The sequence below is a fragment of the Echiichthys vipera genome (assembly GCF_963691815.1).
Source record: "Echiichthys vipera genome assembly, chromosome: 9".
NCBI lineage: Eukaryota > Metazoa > Chordata > Actinopteri > Perciformes > Trachinidae > Echiichthys > Echiichthys vipera.
This window is the reverse complement of record NC_139834.1, coordinates 13,255,542-13,275,194: the sequence shown is the minus strand read 5'-3', so window position 1 is coordinate 13,275,194 and position 19,653 is coordinate 13,255,542. Positions and strand designations below refer to the sequence as shown.

Here is a 19,653-nt window from a genome sequence, read left to right as displayed (position 1 = left end):
TCTCCAGAGATCATGTTGAAACTGTTGCGCAATAAAACTGGATATCAAAATCTTTGGTCATAACTTTGAGAAGTTGCCCACATGTAGATATTTAGTAACAATGAAGGCTGAAAATGCTTTCCAAAGCAGTGGAAAAGACAGTGTGTGTCCTCATAATGTGTCAAACAGGATGTAGGCTATTAAATAACCCAAATACTTTGAAAACGTCAATACCTCTCTGTATGTGGGATTTCATTGTGCTTATACACTGCATATGTATTCAGCTGTAGTTGGAAAGCTGGAGAGCATTGGATTTGGATTTGGTATTGATGGAACCTTTATTATCAATACAGTGATTGAATCAAACTTATAAATAACTAGTGGAAATGTTCAGCAAACAACATTACAAACAGTTGGTTAAGTGGTAGCAAATGGAGACAAGTTATTCAATATACTTAACTAGTGAAAAAATAAAACTTTTAGTCAAAAGATATCTGCAATACATAACTCATAAACATAATATACATACCATATTATTCCAAATAAGGCCCGTCTTTGCTCTCAGTCAAAGCTAAGCTTCTGATTAAATAGGTGAGCATGATACATTACACAAACAATACTGATATGAAAACCTGTTCATGATGTATTAAATGTGCAGCTTCACAAGGGCTCCAGTCTGCTGCTGCAGCTCTAACAGAGAAAAATATTGGAAACACAAAGAATATAAAGATGAATGTGCACTGCGGTCACCTGACAAAGGTGTTTGTTTAAGATATTTAACCAGCACCAGCTGTTACACTGTCAGTAACAATTTGATGTAGTTGAGGATACTCACATTATTGTGACTCCATCTCTATGCCCTGCAGGTCTCTGCTGTGATCCAGAGAAAAGAATACATTAGAATGGTTAAATAAACATGGTAAGGAAAATTATATATTTTATTATTTCCTAGTTCTGAATGTTCTTACCTTGAGTTTGTATGTGATCTTGATCTGTGAGGGTTGTGAGTTATCTGTTTTGGAAAGAAAATACTTAATACTAAATTTAACCAATAGGTAACATATGATAAGTACCTACACAGCAACAGATGCAGAGCTAATTTCTTACATTTTAAAGAAACTATATTATTTATCAAACAATAAGCTTGAGTAATGACTGATGACAAAGCAGGAGGCAGGCGTTTGACATGGTTGTGACTACTGACATTTTAGACATTTTTCTATCTGTGATTCAATATTTTTTCCACCAAGAAAGCCTGTTATTGTTCAAGTCCACTGTGTGATGCCAAGCTGCAACGCAATGCTCTATTCTCGTCACCTGAGTAAGTAACATTATACCTAACCCCATCAAAAAAACAATGAAACTGCTGTTAAACTCAATATGATAAAAACTAAACCTTTCTGAAACTACACTAAAACAAGCAAACACACTAACTAAACTTTTAAAATTCAAAACTTTTTTAACCTTTTTACAAACACACTGCAGTGAAAAGCAGGCGAGAAGAAATAAACCGAGCAGGTCATAGACAAAAGGAGTGAGCATGGCATAACATTCCACAAGATAATTGATCAACCACATCAAGCGCTTCATTTCAATTACACTCTGTCATTGTCTGTGCAGTATTCCTCCTACTGCTGTGTGTATTATGTCACTGCATGCGGTCGGTCAAATAAGGATACAAACAACCAATACTGCGAATGACAGTCAATCCCAGTTGTCTTGTTATTTGGCAGTTAAAAGCTTAATTCATTATACTCTGAACAAGACATAATCAGTTAAACCCTGATTGTTGGTGTCTGAAACAAAGAGTCTCACCAATATCCATTGTTGCCATCCTACCTGTTGCTTAGTCCTTATTTTTTCTACCGAGTACTGTTCAGTGTTTCACCCCTTGCAGTTTCTGAAGTCTGTTTTCAGCCATAATCAAAGCTTATGTTTGAGAACCAGAATTCTGACTAATGAAATCCTATTAGTCCATTAACCTGAAAAAGCCTCTTAAATGGAGCCATTTGTTTCCACTAGCCCACATCTCGAGTGGAGCTCTAATGTGATTGAAAGCTCAAAGTCACAAATGTAAGTCTCCCTCAGTTCTGGTGTAATGTGATTTGAATGTGAACTAAAATCCAACATGTATGTGAAAGGACTAAACACAGTGCGCCACTGTGACTACCACCTGCTAACTGGCACATTTCTATGTGCAGTTTGCATGTTCTTGCAGTACTACAGTTACGTCCCACATCACAACACATGCACATGTCCGTATATCCCAGGGCCCCCGCAGTACAAAAGGGCCTCATCCCCACCTGCAAGTGCTTGCAGTATTGTTAGTCCTTAATATGCATGTGCAGCACCGTAATGCAAACACGGTGCATTACGATGCTGCACATGCATATTAAGGACCAACAATACTTCTGCAAGTGCTTGATTAATTAATTGACATATTTTACAGTTAGCCCACAAGCACTTTGCTGTGGCTGCCATATTTCACCACAAGGATAATTAAAATGAAGCTTAACTTGTGAAAGTAAACACTGCACATAAACAGAGCAACTTGATCTACCATCGCCCAATAACTTAAGAATTTTAGACTATTTCCAAAGCAAAACCATTTCCAGCTATCCTATTAGTACAATATCTTATAACAACTTAGAGAGTTATACTGTAAAATATAAAATACACCACATACTGTACAAACGAATATAATGCTTACTATATACACCTTGTACACCATACAATTAAAAATTAATTATCTGAAAAAAATGTGCCAAATAGCCTCAAATAGGAGAATAAAATGTGACATGTATTTGCAGACTTTTGTGCTTGCTGCAGAATGGCAGTTCTGCACTCACCAGTAAATCCAGCCTCCACCTTGTTTTTATACTTTTATAATACTTATAGTATTTACCAGCAAGGGAGGGCTGGCACTCCAAACCATTTACAGCTTTTGTGTTACAATGACTTAACATGCTCACCTATAATGAGCTGTATCCTATAGTGTAAAATGTAAAAGGAACACATACAGACACCTTAAAAACAAAGTTCAGGTTGTACCTCCAGTAATAAACTGCAGCTAATGAGCAAACTAAGGCTTTGACTATATTCGGTTCTTGAGCTTTTTTGGCTGTAATATGTTGGAGTTTGCATGTTCTCCCCGTGTCTGCGTGGGTTTTCTCCGGGTACTCTGGTTTCCTCCCACAATCCAAAGACATGCATGTGTTAGGTTAATTGATGACTCTAAAAATTGCCCTTAGGTGTTGAATGGTTGTCTGTCTCTGTTCGTCTCTATGTGCCCTGTGATAGACTGGCGTCCTGTCCAGGGTGTACCCCGCCTCACGCCCGATGTCAGCTGGGATCGGCTCCTGCCCCACCGCGACCCTGACCCCGGGATAAGCGGTTGAAGATGAATGAATGTTTGGTAATAGGGCATGTAATCATTGTTGTTGTTGCAGTATACAGTACCAGTCAAAAGTGTGGACACGCTTTCCCATTGAATGAGAAAGTGTCTTTGACTTTTGATTGGTACTGTACATTTTGTTTAATAATGAGTGCCACAACATGTGCCACAATTACTGTCTGTTTCACTCCCACTGCCTTTGTCTTTATACATCCATAGCCTTTCCTCTGTACTGTGCACAAACAGAATAGTGTTGTGTGGCTCGGTGTGAGCCCTTTTGTTTGTTTCCCACTTCGAGAGCCAGGGCTGTAGCCTGGAAACCTGCTGAATCTGGATGGCTCATGTTTTATTTGCTCTGGCAGACATGTGTCTGGCCGACCTCATACAGATTTCCAGCCGACCAGAACCTCGGTGGACCAGTCACAGAGTGTCACCCACCAATCAGGATTTGAAAAGTCACATGTTGCATGTTTTTCTGTTCTGATTGGCTGGATCTCTATCTAATTGCGTCCAGTCTTCAGGTCCATCGAATGCAACGCAACAGGCTCACAAAACTCAGATCAAACTGCCAAAAGTGAAGCAGCACTGATCAAATATGAATCAATCTGTTCCTACATTGCCCAGATTTTGCCTAAAATGTTTTTAGAAACACATTTTAGTGTACTTTTTAGCTGTTTAAAAAAGTTTGTGACCAAGCATTTTTTTTTCCTGCCCAATCTTGGATGTGTTGCTGAGTGCTGTAGGTCACGTTTCACTGATCTGATCAGACTAAAGGCCCAGACACACCAACCCATGAACCAGTGGCGACAAAGGCAGACTGTTGCGTTCCTCATATCACCTGTGTCTCACCCATGTGAACACACTGTAGGGACTACAACCAACTGTCAACTGGCAGAAACGTTCTGTGCCGGGAGAGGAAAAAACTCTCCATACCAGTTGACTTCCTCTGTAGTATGTATTTTTCATTCAAAAAGGGAGACCGTAAGACCAACTGGACAGATTCAAGACATTAGTTAGTTAACAACCCAACTCGATGTTTGCACGAGTAAACAATAACAATTAGGAACTGTTTCTGTTAAAGAGCTAAGTGGCTAGAAAAGCAATCTCACCTGATACAACAAGTTTGTTCTCAATCTCACTGGGAGACAGTGAGATTGTCCCTGCCTTAATACGCTTGCAAATCAGTCTGGCGATGGCCAGTCTACCGGGGCTGCGTATAAACACCAGATTTTTCAGTGCACACACAGAATGGACAGCTAGCAGACCATGAAAAGATATTCGCTGATTTTGACAAAATTGACTTATTGAATTAAATAAGGACAAATCCACAAATGTGGATTGTGAACCTGGAGTGCCCCAAAGAGCACAGACAGGCTGTCAAGGACTGATAAAGTGTAATATGACTGGAATGCATGATTAAAATTTAATAGGGCACATGTGATTAAAACAATTCAACAAAACCGCTTCAAGTACCGCTACCTTTTGTGTGATGAGACAGTAGAGAGTAAGTATGAACAGCAGTCCTCCGCAGATGGAGACAATGATGAAGCCAAGCTTGTACAGGTCTCTGACTGGTCTTCTCTGTGAGGCCTTCACCGAGTCCCTACCATAACTTTCTGTAGAAAACAACACAAATTCTGTTAACTCAGTGGCACCAAACATCTGCATCATTCATCACAGAACTTTTACAGAAGAGATCCCCACCTGTAAAATGTTGTGTGGGTGACTCTGTGTAAAGCTCTGTTGTAGAGCCAAAGATTTCGGAGTATTCGTGCTGGCATCTCCAGTCTACTCGTGTATCACTGGTTGTCACCAGCTCCCAGTAAACAGAGAGCACCTCTGAAGCCCTCTGCAGGGCCTCTGAAGTAGACCCTCTGTAGAGCATCTCAAAACTCTCTGGCTTATCCTGCGGCAGATTCCAAGACACATACTTCAAATGTTTTCACAAGTATTGCAGATTTATCTCCTCAGATGGGCAATTTCTCTCAACACATATTTTTCCTTTATATTTTATGTGATCCTTCATTCCTGACACATAAACTCACCTCAACCTCTTCATTTATTTGAGGCACACATTTCTGCGAGTAGATGTTGAGGATGAGTGCTCTCAGGGACTGAACGTAGCCATCATTGACTGAACCCCGACTATATTTGAAGTGGGTGGTGAGGAGCTCCAGGATCCAGGGTAAAGCAGCTTTTACAAAACAACATTTGCTCTGCAGGAAATCAGATAATGAGGAACTAAATATTAAAGCATGATGCAATTCATGGAAAGTTGGTGAGTGAATAAAATGTTTTGAAAGGGAGCAGTCCCATAAAGCAAATGTTACCTTACCAAACTTCTCTGTTCTATGAATGTGTAGGTTATTGAGCACCCACTTCTCAACTGGTTATCCATCTGTAGAAACAACAACAGGGAGATTTCAGCCCGAACTGTGTTGCGTGATCGCCACATTGTTTCTGATGTTGATTCAACAAATGTGTTTCTAATGTTGTTTCAACACCTACCAGATGCCTGACTGTCAGCAGGTGCTCCCTCGTGATGGAGTGTCTGCATGGACCAGGGACCTCAGCCATAATCAGAGGGAAGCTCAGGAACATAAGTACACACAGACACTTTACCTGCAACTAACACAACCATACATATATCTTCAGTGGCATGACTGTGAAATAAAAAAAGTTATGTGGACAGACTATATTGCTAGTGGCACATTTTCTCCTTTTTTAGGGTGGCCTAAAGGGCACTTATTCACGTTTTTCATCTTCACTTCCCCAAATCTTTGACAGGACACTGACACACGCATTAGCATTTACTCAGCTGGAAAGCGTACATATTGAGAAACATTACTTAAGTAGATTATGCACGCTAAATAGAAACGTGAGCAATGCTTTGAATCAACTTAACCATGGCAACATGGTCAATGAGGCTTTAGCTATTACAATATTAATGCAGCCTCTCTCTTATTCAGTTATCCGTCCCAAATCATGAACATCTATTTCTCAAAAAATATTTTTTTTTGTATAAATATATAAAGGATTTTACAGGGATAACAAAATTCAACCCAGACCTAATTGAGCCCAAAACACACTCCACATTGGCACAATTCCAACCTTTCCTTCCAAAATAAACTTTACAATGTGTTGAATAAAGAACAGCTACAGCTACAACAAATACACCCCTGCACACTATTTATTTTACAGTTCTTCTTCTTCACATGAGTTAAAGTGTAATGTTCCATGGTCAGGTTTCACACACACAAAAGCAATGCTACTAGTGAGAGATGTTTAACTGTGAGTGACCTCAGAGGAAGCCAAACTGTGTTAGATAAATCCAAGTTACGGTCTTAGAGTGCCCTCTACCATGGAGACCTAGCCCGGGAGAAGAACATGTGCATAATTCTCCTGTAGCTGATGATGCCTCCCCCCTAGCACCTTTTGGCTATAACAGTAAAATTGACTCCAGATTGACTTAATCCTTCGACTGAGGGTTAAAAACATGGTGAGCTGCATGATCCTCAAACTGCGGGCAAAATGCCTGGTATCCCTTGATAATCATCCCATTAAATCACTCGACCTGTGAGTTCAGTGAAGCTTCTGCAACAAAGAGTCAAGACTGATGCCAGCAAAACACTGAATCAATAAAACATGATTTATCTGTTGCCTGAGATTACTTAAAACACAAAAGACAATTCATAGAAAGCCACCAGAGATGAGAAGTATTCCTTTCATATTTTGTTGTCTGTTTCCAATATCCATGTCCATAATCACAGAAACTTTAACTCTGGTTTAGGTTTTGGAATTATGTAACATTAACTTTACGCAGTTTCTGCAAAACATTCATGTCATGATGATTTAGTGTTATAATTCGCCACAAATCTAAGTTGTGCGTGTAAATTGATTGTCTGGTCATAAAGGAAAGTAAAACAATCATTTGCCAACATGGTTTAAAAACCCAGATTTTAAAAAAGTGATTTTCAAAGTAAAACAAGATGCTACATGGTAGTTGAAAGACTATCATGTTAGCCTCTGATTGTTATTGGAAACCCACTGGATAGCTTATTGACTGATTATCAAATTAATCTAATCTAATAAAACTATTGATGTGTCTGTGGTAAATGCAGGAGCACATGATGCAAGGGTCACCTGTCACATGGTTTTTCCCCTCTATGCTGCCAATGATAAATCTGCATGTAGGTCAGCAAATCATGCAAAAAACATACACACACAGACGCTATTCTTTTCCTGCACTTATTGTACTTTTGCTGGATTTTTAACTGCAGAGATCATAGAAAGATTCTGACCTACCTTAGCTTTGCTCTGAATCAGGGTTGACACAAGGATGGTCATCTGGTACGTGTTTGACAATGGAAAACACCAGACTCCTTTGTCACACACATTGAAGCAAAGAGATCCTTTTCATATATTCAGTTCCACTCCACAGAAAGGAATTTGCTCTTGAGTAAATTTGACACTTCGTCATGTGGCGCTGTTCTTAAAGGCATTGCATGATGTGCTCCTCCTGCACAGAGTGAGTTCAAACCAAGACTAACTGTGGTGGCTGACAGACAGCCCTTTTTAAAGACCTCCCACCTCTCCTCTGTTAGACAAAGTACAGGGCCCTGGTCTCTCTGCCAGTTATCTACAGATGTTTTATGAACAATAAACTATTTGGTCTGTAGATTAACTAGAGAATGTGTTTTTGTTCGACATGAATTTTCTTATGTTATTTGAAATTTAAAAAATGGACACAAATAAGGATTGTGGGAACTCGAGGTGGATGTTGGTAACATCTGTTATCGTTCTAGAGACTCTTTCCCTTGGAGGCAATTTGCATTTAAAACACTGGTCCACATATGAACTCTTAAAATAACAATTTTTGATGAAGTGCTATTCGGAATTCTTCTCATAACAGATCAATGGACTCCAACAGAGAAAAAAACACCAGGAAGTAAACACTGAACACATTCCAGCACGTAACATCATTAAGTCTTATAACGATAATGATTCAGTGGTGGGAAATAACTAAAAGCATTTCTTATTTCTATTTTGTGCTACAGAAGTATATTTGGTGAATCGACTACATAGTTACTAGATGTGCCTACTTTGCAAATTAATTAATTAATTTGCACACAAAACTTGAGAACAACAAATCACATGCAATGTCTTCACATCTTCAGTAGGAACCAATAGGCTTGGTAGTGCTACACACAGTAATCATAATTTGATTATGCTAAAGAAATACGTTCTGTGGAATATTTGGGATCATGTGTGATCTGGTTTTAGATTCAGGGCAAAGATAAAAAGAGAGGTCCTAGAGCAGATGTCTCTAGCTCAGCTTTTTATGCGCCTCGTTTCACAGTAATTCACAGAGTCTGTCAAATTCTAGTGTTTTTCACCTGCACTCCAAAATCAAATAATGGGAGCAGAATACTGACGCTCATAGTTTAAACTTCAATGGTCAGACAACTGACTCTGCCATGTTCCATGAACACAGGGACATTTGACATAAATCTTGGAACCCATTGGCTATCGATGATTTAGCCTTGGAGGACAACAACGGACACAATTTCTGGGGTTCTTGTCATGCCAGCGGATATCTAGATAAATAATATCCAAGCCAAGACTTCTTCTCCCACGTGTCGGGTCCCATTAGCAACTTGAGACGTGAGAATGGAGTTGAGAGATGACATAAACAGATATCTGCATATAAATGCAGATAATGAAATTAATAAAGCTAACCGTTATTAGCAATCATCATTTAAAAGGTAAATCGTTATCAGACAATAGCTGATAGTCCCTGAGACTGCATTTCAGCCGATGTTTTCTACCTCCATTGGCTGTTTACCTGAATGCAAGAGAAGCTCATGTGAGACACCACTCTGAGTATGGGGTATGACCTTAGACACGAGTGAGCAAAGGAACTGGAGCTTCACTATTGGAGGGTTACAGCAGATGGGGCTAGTGATAAAGGAATGCTTCCTGCTCAGGTCCTCTCTCCCAGCTGGCCACCGACATTGTTAGATGTTGATATTTTGGTTAAATGTAGGTTGTTACGTCAGGTGACCAAAATCCAACGGCAGGTTAACATCCTGGATAAAGCCATGGTCAATTTCATGTAGAATACTGCCATTAGTTGACGTCAGCCTTATGCCAATGCCATTATAATGTAGAAAACCAACATTTGGTTCACGAAAATCCCAAAATTGACCAACTTCATCTAAATGTATGCTTAACACCAAAATGTTAATGTTGTTGAGATTGACGTCATACCGAAATCGGGTTTTGACAGGAACCTGATTTTTCATTTAAAAAACAAAATGTAAGTTATTTCCTACGCCCAACGTCCTTGAATCCAATGTACTACTGACGTTAAAAACTGACGTCCGGTGCCAGCTGGGTTGATTGTACTCAGTCAGACAGAACCGTTGTTCATTTTCATCAGACGGCTGTGGCTCAGAGGTAGAGTGGGTCGTCCTCCATTTGAAAGATTGGCGATTCGATCCCCGGCTCCTCTGGTCTGCATGTCGAGGTGTAAGTGCAAGACACATGAAATTTTGTGAACATTGACTGAATGGTTAGATTAGATTAGATGGTATGCAGGGCCATCATTATGAACGTCTGTGTGACCTTGAATAGTCAGAAGACTAGTGAGGCGCTATAAAAGAACAAGTCCATATACCATTTCTTTCACATAATTCACATGGTCTGTCAAAAATCACATTTCTTCAGACACCTAAGTAAAATAAATCCATCATTGTTCTATTTAATAATTATTTTGCAGACCTCTGTTTTAAGACATTTGTTCTGGGTCCCATCAGGGACCGGGATTAGTTAAATTCCCCCCGGTGGCGATTTGAGTTACTACAGCTCTAATTACCAGGCACTTCCAGTGTTCATGCAGAGTCTACAAGTGCTCCACCACAGAGAGTTGGTTGTCTGAGCTTTGGAGTGGAACCAACAGTGAGTATGGATGCAATGGGTTTATGTTAGTTGTTTCATGACACTGTGAACTTCAAGGTGGTGTTTGAAGCATTTATTTTAAGTTACAAAGTTGTTGCTTACTTTGCTAATGTTAACCGTGAAGCTTACTGTTAACAAGAGGCTATTTAAGCTGCTATGGCTAATTGTCAAGCCTCATTCGTGTTATATGCTATGTTAATGTGTGAACCATTATTGTAAAAAAAGGATGTGCGTTTGCCTTATTTAATAGTGAGTTGTACTTACTTGATTTATAACCTGAACCAGTGTTGTTGCATATATTTAATTTCAATTGTAACATTGTGTGTATTTCATTGTGTTGTAGTTTTACAAAATAATAAATTCGATTCAGTAAACACTCTCCACCTAAAATCAAGCCTTCTGGGTCTTTCTTGTTAGTTATCTGTCTACAAAGACAGCTCACATATTATTTAGGACAGAATAACATTCGTTTCACATGAAGAAGTGTTTATTAACATTTTTGTTTTTCTGTTTTTAACTTTGATGTTTTCTGTTCCATAGCACAAGATGTCCAGAGGAGGGTTCGGTTTATTGAGAAATAACAATAACTCCACAATTAATTCATAGACTGCTGACATTTCTGTCATCTAATTACAAATCTAAATCTGGCCTCTCTTTTGGACCCAAAATTCCCCAAACTGAATCTAGAACAAATGGGAAATTTGATCTGCTGACATCTTAAATTAGGACTAAGTTAGAATTCTAGCATTTTAATGTTAACCCTCCTAACCTCTATATCTTTATTTGCACTATAAAGGAATGGTTTGAAATTTTTGGAAATAAGCTTATTCACTTACCTGCCAAGAGTTAGATACCAATTTCATGAGAGTGGAGTCAATCTTCTTATCTCAGGGGTGGCTGTCGCTCAGGGGGTAGAGTGGGTGTTCCCCATACCACAGATCAGCTGTTTCATCCCGGCTCCTCTGGTCCACATGTCGAAGTGCCCATGGGCATGACACTGAACCCATAAACTGCTCCTTGTGCTGTGCATGGGTGTGAATGGAAGTCGCTTTGGATAAAACGTCAGCTAAATGTAATGTCATCTGACCAGAAATTGAAGAAGTGCATAAACCCAATGTGCAAATCTATGAACTATATATTTTGTGCTGTATGGAAAATAAGAAAGATACCACTTTGTATTTCATTGATTGTGATGTTTCGAAAAAGTACAGTTGGGTGTTGGGACCCGACCCCGGATAAGTAGTTGAAGATGAGATTAGATGCGATGATTAAGCATATTCCCTGGTTTGAAATTAGGATTATTATATAAATGAAAGCAAGTTTATAACAATATACAACAATGACAATATGTTATAAACAACTAGTAGTTTGATAGATCAGGGTTTGTTAAGCAAGACAGATTTTAACGATACAGTGCATCAATAATCAAATATTTGGCCTCGCTGTTGCTGGTTTCCAGCCTGAATACTTCTGTTGATGGACTATGATGTACAGAGAAGTTTTTGCAATGGTTTGAGTATATTGTTGGTTGAATGCCAGTACAGAGAGATTCGCCCTCACCTCACTGTCTACTGTAGACAAATACAATCAAAAGTAGACAATTCATGGATGTGAGAGCAAGGAAGCATGACATTCTCACTGTCACTTTATTGTAGTATGAGAGGACTTTCCCAACCAATTCGAAGAAAATGAGACAAAAATATCTAACAAGGGCATCTGATGAATATGTGTTTTTATTGTTTCGTTATCTTTGTGTCTCTTCTGCCTGCTTAGTAATCAGAAATACCTGTCTTTGTGGAGCCAGTTTGAAGACACTTGTTTAGTCCTAAAGAGTTCAGAGCTTCAGAGCTTCTGAACCATTTTCTTCAACGGAAAAAGACACTCAGTGTCAGTGATCACAAACAACAAAAACTAGAAAAAGGATGATTTTGATTAGAAAATACAATTGTGATGTAATATCTGACTCTCACTCCATACTGTTACTATAGATAAGCCCCACTTCAACTTCAGTTTGAGAAAATAACACATGACTGACTCACATGAGACAAAAGTGTATCTAATAGCTTTACCTTTCTAGCTAAAAATAGGCATGTTAATTCAGAAATGCCAATAAACAATGACAAATATGCCTGTGTGTGCTCTGGGATGTCTGATTAAATCTGCTACAGTATGACAATTTCATATTAACTTGACTTTCACGTGGTCACACGCACTCGAAAGGAGAACAATGCAGTCATTAATGGCGCCTGATTTACTTGTGTGTGTGTGTGTGTGTGTGTGTGTGTGTGTGTGTGTGTGTGTGTGTGTGTGTGTGTGTGTGTGTGTGTGTGTGTGTGTGTGTGTGTGTGTGTGTGTGTGTGTGTGTGTGTGGATAGAAACAGTCATTTCACTTAGAGACTTAGTTGCAGCAGCACATCAGCTGGTCCTCTCTCATACTGTAAAGAAGATGGTGAAGAAAGAAAACAAATCCCATATTGTAGGCTATTAAACAACAAAGTTTATTTGGGAAAAAACAAGCAACCAGAAATAGCTCTGTTTTTGAACTTATTTAGTCCTCATGGTAAACCATTGCAATTATGAGGGACTTGTGAAGTGAAGCAATGTGCTTGAAATATGACAGACGGATTATTTCTACAAAATGAACGAGCGGCTGTCTCATGTGGGAAGTGAGTAGTAATGTAAGTCAGAAGCTTATTTTCATTAAATGAGTTCAAAAGTTTAGACCCAAGAGGAGAAAACCAGTTGGGGGGATACAGTAAATAGAAGGAGAGGACTGGATTCAGATGGGGCAGAAAACTATAAAAGCCAAGCCAGGCTAGGTATCACAACTGTACTCATGTTTATCTGTAATTGACTGCTTGGAAATGACTTAAAAGAACAGATTGAAGTACTTATGTGCAAGAAAACCTCAAGTAAAGTGGATAGACAATATCAGTACTATATATGAAGTGTGAGTTTATGTAGGTGATAATAGCAACTCTCAAGAAATGGTTAAAGAGGAGTTGAACAGTCTTTGTGGGATCGAAAGTTACCCTTTCCAGAGCCCTCCATTGATGAGAACGGAACAAATCTGTGTGCCAGGTGTCCAACTGCTGGATCTATCAGCAAGGGTGAGGAGGCTGAGTCCAGGGCTGTGGTCTGTGGTGGGTAACTTTTGCAACATGGTATGAGCAAAACCTTCTGGCAATGACAAAAGAGCTGGTTGTTGATCTGAGGACAAAGGCACCAGTGACCCCTATTTACACCCAGGGGGTCAGTGTGGACATAGTGGAGGACTACAAACACCAGGGAGCGTCCATTGACAATAAATGGATAATATTAATAATATTAAGTTATCTTAGACAATGTTTCTACACCCACTCTATGACACCGTGGTAAAACATATGAGCACATTCAGTACATGACTTGTCCCACCAAGATGAGAGTGACACAGGAAGTCATTCCTGCCATATACTGTATGTGTTGCAACATATATATACTACATCCTATGTTTGCATATGTCTTATTCTATTTTATTCAGCATTTATATTGTTTAGTCTTAGTGTTCATGTATATAATTTCCAATTTACTGTATTTCTGTTAAAGAATTAAGCCCCACCTCGGGGAACAATAAGATATTCCTATTGTATTCAATTCTATTGTGTAAATGTATGTGTCACAAATAAACCTGCATTGAGTGAACGTCCTGCAATATTTTGCGCTTCATGAGTCCTCGTCAATTGATATCTTTTCAGTGGCTACTGTGGGGCCTCACGTAGTCAGTCTAAGTGCTAGATTTACAGTTTCATAAGATGTTCCTTGATTATTATCAAGTGTTTGAGTGAACACCACTCCCCCTTCTTCCAGCACCCTTGAGTCAGATCAAATGTAAACCCGAGTAAACAAGTTTATTCTTGTTATGTCAGTACAATATAGGTATGGATTTCCACTGTTGCTGAATTATAATTATCAGCAGAGTCACACACGCGCGCACACACTTTTCATTTGCCAGAAAATGCTTATAAATTAAAAAGAAGTTTAGAAGGTGTTCAGTGCAACTGGTGTAAAATATCAGAAAGCAGGATTTGCAAGAAAAGGGAGGATGATATTCCTGAATGTGCACTCTTCTTTACTATTTATACAGTTAAAACAGATGTAGTTTGATCATGTGTTATCATTAAAAACAAGTGAAGGGAGAAATGGACAAAGAGGAGATAGCAGCCAGAGAGAGAAAAACAAAACTGAGCAACATAGCAGATTTTTCACATCCTGTCAGACTGCTGTAGCAAACCCTATCCGATTATTGCGACGGTCAAACTCTGTGTAGTAGCGGGCAATGAAGTTGGCTCCCAATATCCAGATGGGACCTGTAGGGGGTGGCACATCCAAGGCCCTGAAGGTGACAATGCAGACCTCTCCTTCAATCTGTGTTTGCTGAAGCCACAAAGAAAAGTCAGTTTTATCACAAAACCCTCACAGTGAAGAAACACTCAGATCCTTAACACAATGCAAATATTATATTATGTTACAAGTAAAAATCCTGCATTCAAAATTATACTTGAATAAAAAAAAAAAACAGGGCCCATATTCCCAGAAACATCTTCAGGCTAAAAGTAGCTACTAACTTGCTGATTTAGGAGTAATTCTTAAAACAATGGTCTGGCAAAATCTGTCTATTATATTCATGTATTAATGTATTTATCTAAGTGTTTTAGTGCTCAAAGCAGATCCTAAATCTGTTAAAAGTTAGAAGTAGTCAAGAGGACTCCTAAGTCACTAAAAGCAAACCACAAACATGCACAAGTTGGGAAAGCAGTAAATCATCACTACCTCTCACCATCATCTATGGTTATTGTAGTCTGATAATAACAAGGCTTCTTACATGAATACCTGCTATTTGTTAACGAGCTGCCAGACACGTAAGGCCTGACAATGAGCTGCACATATACTAGACTTGTCAGACTTTATTACTCTCTGTTTCATGCTAAATCTGTGACACTTAGCCTATGTTATATTTGAATTGTTTTTTACTGACGGAGAAACAAAACATCTACATTGCATTTGCAGGAATGTTCTTGTAGCTAGCATAGAAACACATCCACAAAATGACTTGGTGTACGACTTTAGGGAAATTAGTTTTAAGCTTCCTTGGCACAATTCAATACGTGGCTCACCTTATTTTCTCCATAACTAAACTTACAAGTCCTTGTTCTGGAAAGACATATTTTGGAAACTGTCTTAGATCCAAAGTGATGATTCCCAAGGACCAACGATATCCTTAAATAGTGTATGCATGTAGATAGTTTGGTAGCATGCCCTCACTTTAAAGATGCCTTGAGTAAAAATTGGCTGAACTCACCCTGCTCTATACTCCACAGTCATCCCATATAAATCACAGCATGTAAGTATGTAGCAACTTAAGCAGGTCTTTTCAACCATATCATTGAAAACACCTGTGTGAGGTTCAATGCTGTGAAACGGGGTCGTGTGATATCTTATGAAATACAATATTCTATTAAACACTGGGTGCATTACTTTTGGAGAGGTATATGTACAAACACAGAGTGAGGACAGCATGTATTACAACATATATTATGGTCATATGGTTTGTTGAAGACACGAGGTATAAAGTAACATTAAAATGTAGGTACAGTACTTGAGTAATTGTAGGCTACTTGGTTGTGTTCCACCTCAACATGTTAATATAAAAATGATTAATTATTTGTTATCCTGCTTACCCATAAGATATAATCCTCCTGCGTGAGTGCGTACTCTTGGCCACCAAGGTGAAAAGTGACATTGGGCAACGTCTCGACAGTGTCACAGTTGACTTTGTACTGATGAACAACACAGATCAAAGGGTGATCACAGGTCATCATTTTCTTTCTTTACAGTCAAACGTTTTTGCAGGAAACCATTTTGCGTGTGTAAAAACGTACTCCACTTTCATCCAGTTGGGCTCCGATGGTTTGCATCAGCATGGACACAGAGGATGCCGGGCCTGTGATGTAGGAGGAGCCGGTATCGATCACAGCTGTGCAGCCCTCCACACAAAACATCATCTCCATCCTCACAGAAACCCTGAGAAAATGATGGAAGAGGTCGAATACAAAACACGCTTCTGAATGGGATGCACGTGTCACACACACACACACACACACACACGCATACACACACACACACACGCATACACACACACACACACACGCACACACACACACACACACACACACTAAAACACACTAAAACCCACACACACACATGCTGTATAATTGATGAACCTTACCCTTTCATGGTAACTTCCCATTTGCCCGTCTCTCTGGTGTCCACGTAATTAAAATCTCCAGTGTAGTAATTTGGGTCTGTGCCACCGAGGACCAGCTCTCCACCTGGGGAGTGTTTTGGGTCCCTGAAAACAATAAATAATAATAATAATGAAACTGCGATTTCAGTTATTGTGATCTACAGGTTACACACTCCCTCAGCTGAAGTTTGACCTCTCATTCTAATGTGAAATAATTGATTTGATGACATTCAAGATAAGAATATTTACATGTTGATGTTCAGGCCAGGCTACATAAGATTTATTTTTTTCATTTATTAAATTCAAGCCTAGATAGTGTTTATATTAGATTATCTTGCTAATAGCTTACACGTTGTGTGCCAATGACCTTAAGACTCTAAATTATATTTTGTCTTCTTCTAATACAAAAGGACAGAAACTAGAGGAAGTCAGAGGGCGTACCTGCTGTAGTAGACGGAGAACACCTCTTCCTTGAGGATGTGCTGAGACATGATGCGGTCAAACACGGGAGTGATGCCATCGATGGCCACGTTGGGGTAACCCATCCCCAGAACTCCATCAAACTTGGCAAAGATGAAAGGCATGGCAGACAAAGAGGCTGCTTCAGCAAACACCTGCACCACAGGGATACCACCAACCTGCAAGTAAAATAACAACCTGAGTTTGAAAGCGTAGCTGTGACAGGACGTTAAAGCTAACAATCTTTGTGAACAAAAACTCCTTTTATCTTTTCCCAGGGTGCTGATGAGTATGACTTACCACAACCACATCCTCGCTCAGAAATCCCCTTACACTTCCAGAGGCGTACTGGATGGAAAATCCGGTTCCGTTCTCAACGTACGTCCGAGATTGGGAGGCATCGTACCTGTTGTGAGTAACTAAAAGTTCAAAATTCATTTGAGTCGTAAAACAACTGTGTATCTGGGAAGTTTTATTGAACAGTGTTTTCTCCAACATATGATTTATACAGTTGCGAAACTTGTTGGCAAATGTTAGCCTAATCTTCAATCACTTCACGCAGAAACCTTACGTAGAATTCAAAGTCGCATTGTTTTCACATTGTCATTTGATGCATTTTAAGTAAGCAAAAAAGTATGTGTTTCATGGCTTGTATGTGTGGACTTACAACAGGCAGTGGAGAAAGGTGAGCAGCTTTGAGAGGGCACCCACAGGTTGGCTGAGCCTGTGTCAAACACCACATTGAACATCTGGGCCGGGGAGCCGATACTGATTTCCCCAAAGTACTGAGTCTATTTGGGAAACAGTAACATAAAAACTTCAGATGATATCATTTCTAACTTTCCTTCACTTTCCAACTAGCTATGCCAGCTATCCCTATGCCGCTTTGATGTTTGAATATTTCTTTGGAATAAAAAGACAGTAAGCAGTAAGACACAAATTCCATTTCAGGGCATGAAATACTACATTGAGAATATGCACAAACAAAAACATTTGAAATGTTATAATCCAAAGGAGACTGGATCTGCTGTTTACTCTTGAAGATTCCTCTTCTAGTGCTGGGGCCTCTTGGATGGCTGCTTTAACCTTCAAAACTAAAGTCTGTTTTTTTTTTCTTCAAGAATAAAACAGCAAATTCGTTTATCTTTGTCCGTTTGGATTTCCTACCAAATAAATATTATATAAATAACACAACGATTTTAAAACGTTCCTTCAAATATAAAATTCAAAACATTTTCTCACGTCCAAGTAGTTGGTTAGAGGTGTTGGAACAGTCCCATTGTTGTCATTGTTTGTACTCTTCTGGGCCAACTCAGTCAAGACCTGCTCTGCCGAAACACCCATCTCCCTCAGTGTATCTCTGATAGATGGCATCTTCTTCAAGGAGATTCTGGGAACAGAACAAACTGGAAAATCTAGACCCAAAAGGACCTGCGTGGGTGAAGAATAGCTACAGAGTTATGTTAACTACATTTGCCATGCCATGCTATCTGATATACAGTATATGACTGTATACCTTCCCAGTATAACAATGAGCCTTTAATATGGCACAGGCTGCTTTGCTGTCAGTGCTGAGCCAGAAATGATCAAAAACACATGCTAGGCTAAGTCTGAAAACATTTTCTTTTATGATGATCGAATGAAACACATTTGTTTCCTGTTTTGATGTTTACTGCCACTATATTGCTGTAGGGCTTTTCCTACTATACTGTATTCCTGTTTCTACAAGCACAGCAGATAGGTATATAAAGTAATAAAGTTCTCACCTTCTCAAGGCATGGTTCGAGGTCACTGTTGACAATAGAGCAACCAAACACATCCAGTAACTCGTCAGTAGAGCCATAGTGAATTTTCTGATGACAGATGAAAAAATGCAGAAAAGTGATGAAAGCTGTGGTTCTGTAAATTTTCCACGTTTATTGAAGTTTATTAAAGCTGTTGCTCTCCCTCTCTCTCTCTCTCTGAAGTCTGCACCCTCGACTCTCTTTATACCATGTCCTCTTCCCTGTGCTCTGACCCTTGGGCCACTGACTCCGGCTGGGAGCTTTGCTGGAGGTGACCACTTGAAAACAAGCTGTGCTTCACTCCTCCCAACCCCCACTAGCCTTCTGCTTTGGTCACACAACCCTTACTGTGATAAACAGGTCCAAGAGAAAGGTCTAAACTTTGACCTCTTGACATTGAAGACAGAAAGCAGGGGTGCAGAGCTCCTGAGATTGCTGACGTTGGTGATGGACACTGCACTGTCTGCAGGGCTGTGAGAAGCTAGAGGAATTGAAAGATGCTCGGAGCTGTCAGGAAAGATTAGTGGCTTACTAAACTCAAGTCAAATGAAAGTTGCTGCAGACTGTGCTTTACAAACATACACTTTAAAACATAATTCATTTGATCTGTTGTTGTATTCCTTTCCCTAGATGATGTGCCAGTTTCATATAAATGTTTTTAGTTAAAATCTGGATTGCAGTTTCTCCTGTGGTTGATAACATTTAGCTTGTCTCTTTTTCCCACAGCCATCGATTTCCTTATCTCTAAAGTAGACAGATTTCACACCTCTTTGCTGACCCTCAGTCTGCGATTT

At 39.4% G+C, this 19,653-nt stretch overlaps 2 protein-coding genes across 3 annotated transcripts; both read right to left on the bottom strand.

Annotated features, from left to right (window-relative positions):
* Positions 1 to 283: 283 nt before the first annotated feature.
* On the bottom strand, positions 284 to 7,896 carry csf1b (colony stimulating factor 1b (macrophage)). Of its 2 annotated transcripts, none has more exons than XM_083920639.1 (9): positions 7,679 to 7,896; positions 5,882 to 6,001; positions 5,709 to 5,771; positions 5,419 to 5,589; positions 5,078 to 5,279; positions 4,853 to 4,989; positions 948 to 991; positions 815 to 852; positions 284 to 669 (listed from the first exon to the last, which is right to left on the bottom strand). In XM_083920639.1, the coding sequence occupies exons 1-8, from the start codon at positions 7,718 to 7,720 to the stop codon at positions 816 to 818; spliced, it is 816 nt and encodes a 271-aa protein (XP_083776765.1). In that variant the 5' UTR covers positions 7,721 to 7,896; the 3' UTR covers positions 284 to 669; position 815. The 2 variants fall into 2 exon arrangements, with proteins under 2 accessions (XP_083776765.1, XP_083776766.1); XM_083920640.1 differs by having other exon boundaries at positions 5,882 to 5,995.
* Positions 7,897 to 14,584: 6,688 nt separating this feature from the next.
* On the bottom strand, positions 14,585 to 18,918 carry ren (renin; the record flags this gene model as incomplete). The annotated part of the gene is made up of 9 exons (XM_083919697.1): positions 14,585 to 14,746; positions 16,051 to 16,149; positions 16,252 to 16,393; positions 16,599 to 16,721; positions 17,058 to 17,254; positions 17,376 to 17,494; positions 17,743 to 17,866; positions 18,318 to 18,465; positions 18,842 to 18,918. The coding sequence occupies 9 exons, from the start codon at positions 18,916 to 18,918 to the stop codon at positions 14,585 to 14,587; spliced, it is 1,191 nt and encodes a 396-aa protein (XP_083775823.1).
* Between the last annotated feature and the right edge of the window lie 735 nt (positions 18,919 to 19,653).

Coding starts and splice junctions, on each gene's coding strand:
- csf1b (XM_083920639.1), bottom strand. CDS start 7,720: ATGACCATCCTTGTGTCAACCCTGATTCAGAGCAAAGCTAAG. Junction 6,002..7,678: donor TGATTCAGAGCAAAGCTAAG/GTAGGTCAGAAT, acceptor TGGTTGTGTTAG/TTGCAGGTAAAGTGTCTGTG. Junction 5,280..5,418: donor AAATAAATGAAGAGGTTGAG/GTGAGTTTATGT, acceptor AATCTGCCGCAG/GATAAGCCAGAGAGTTTTGA.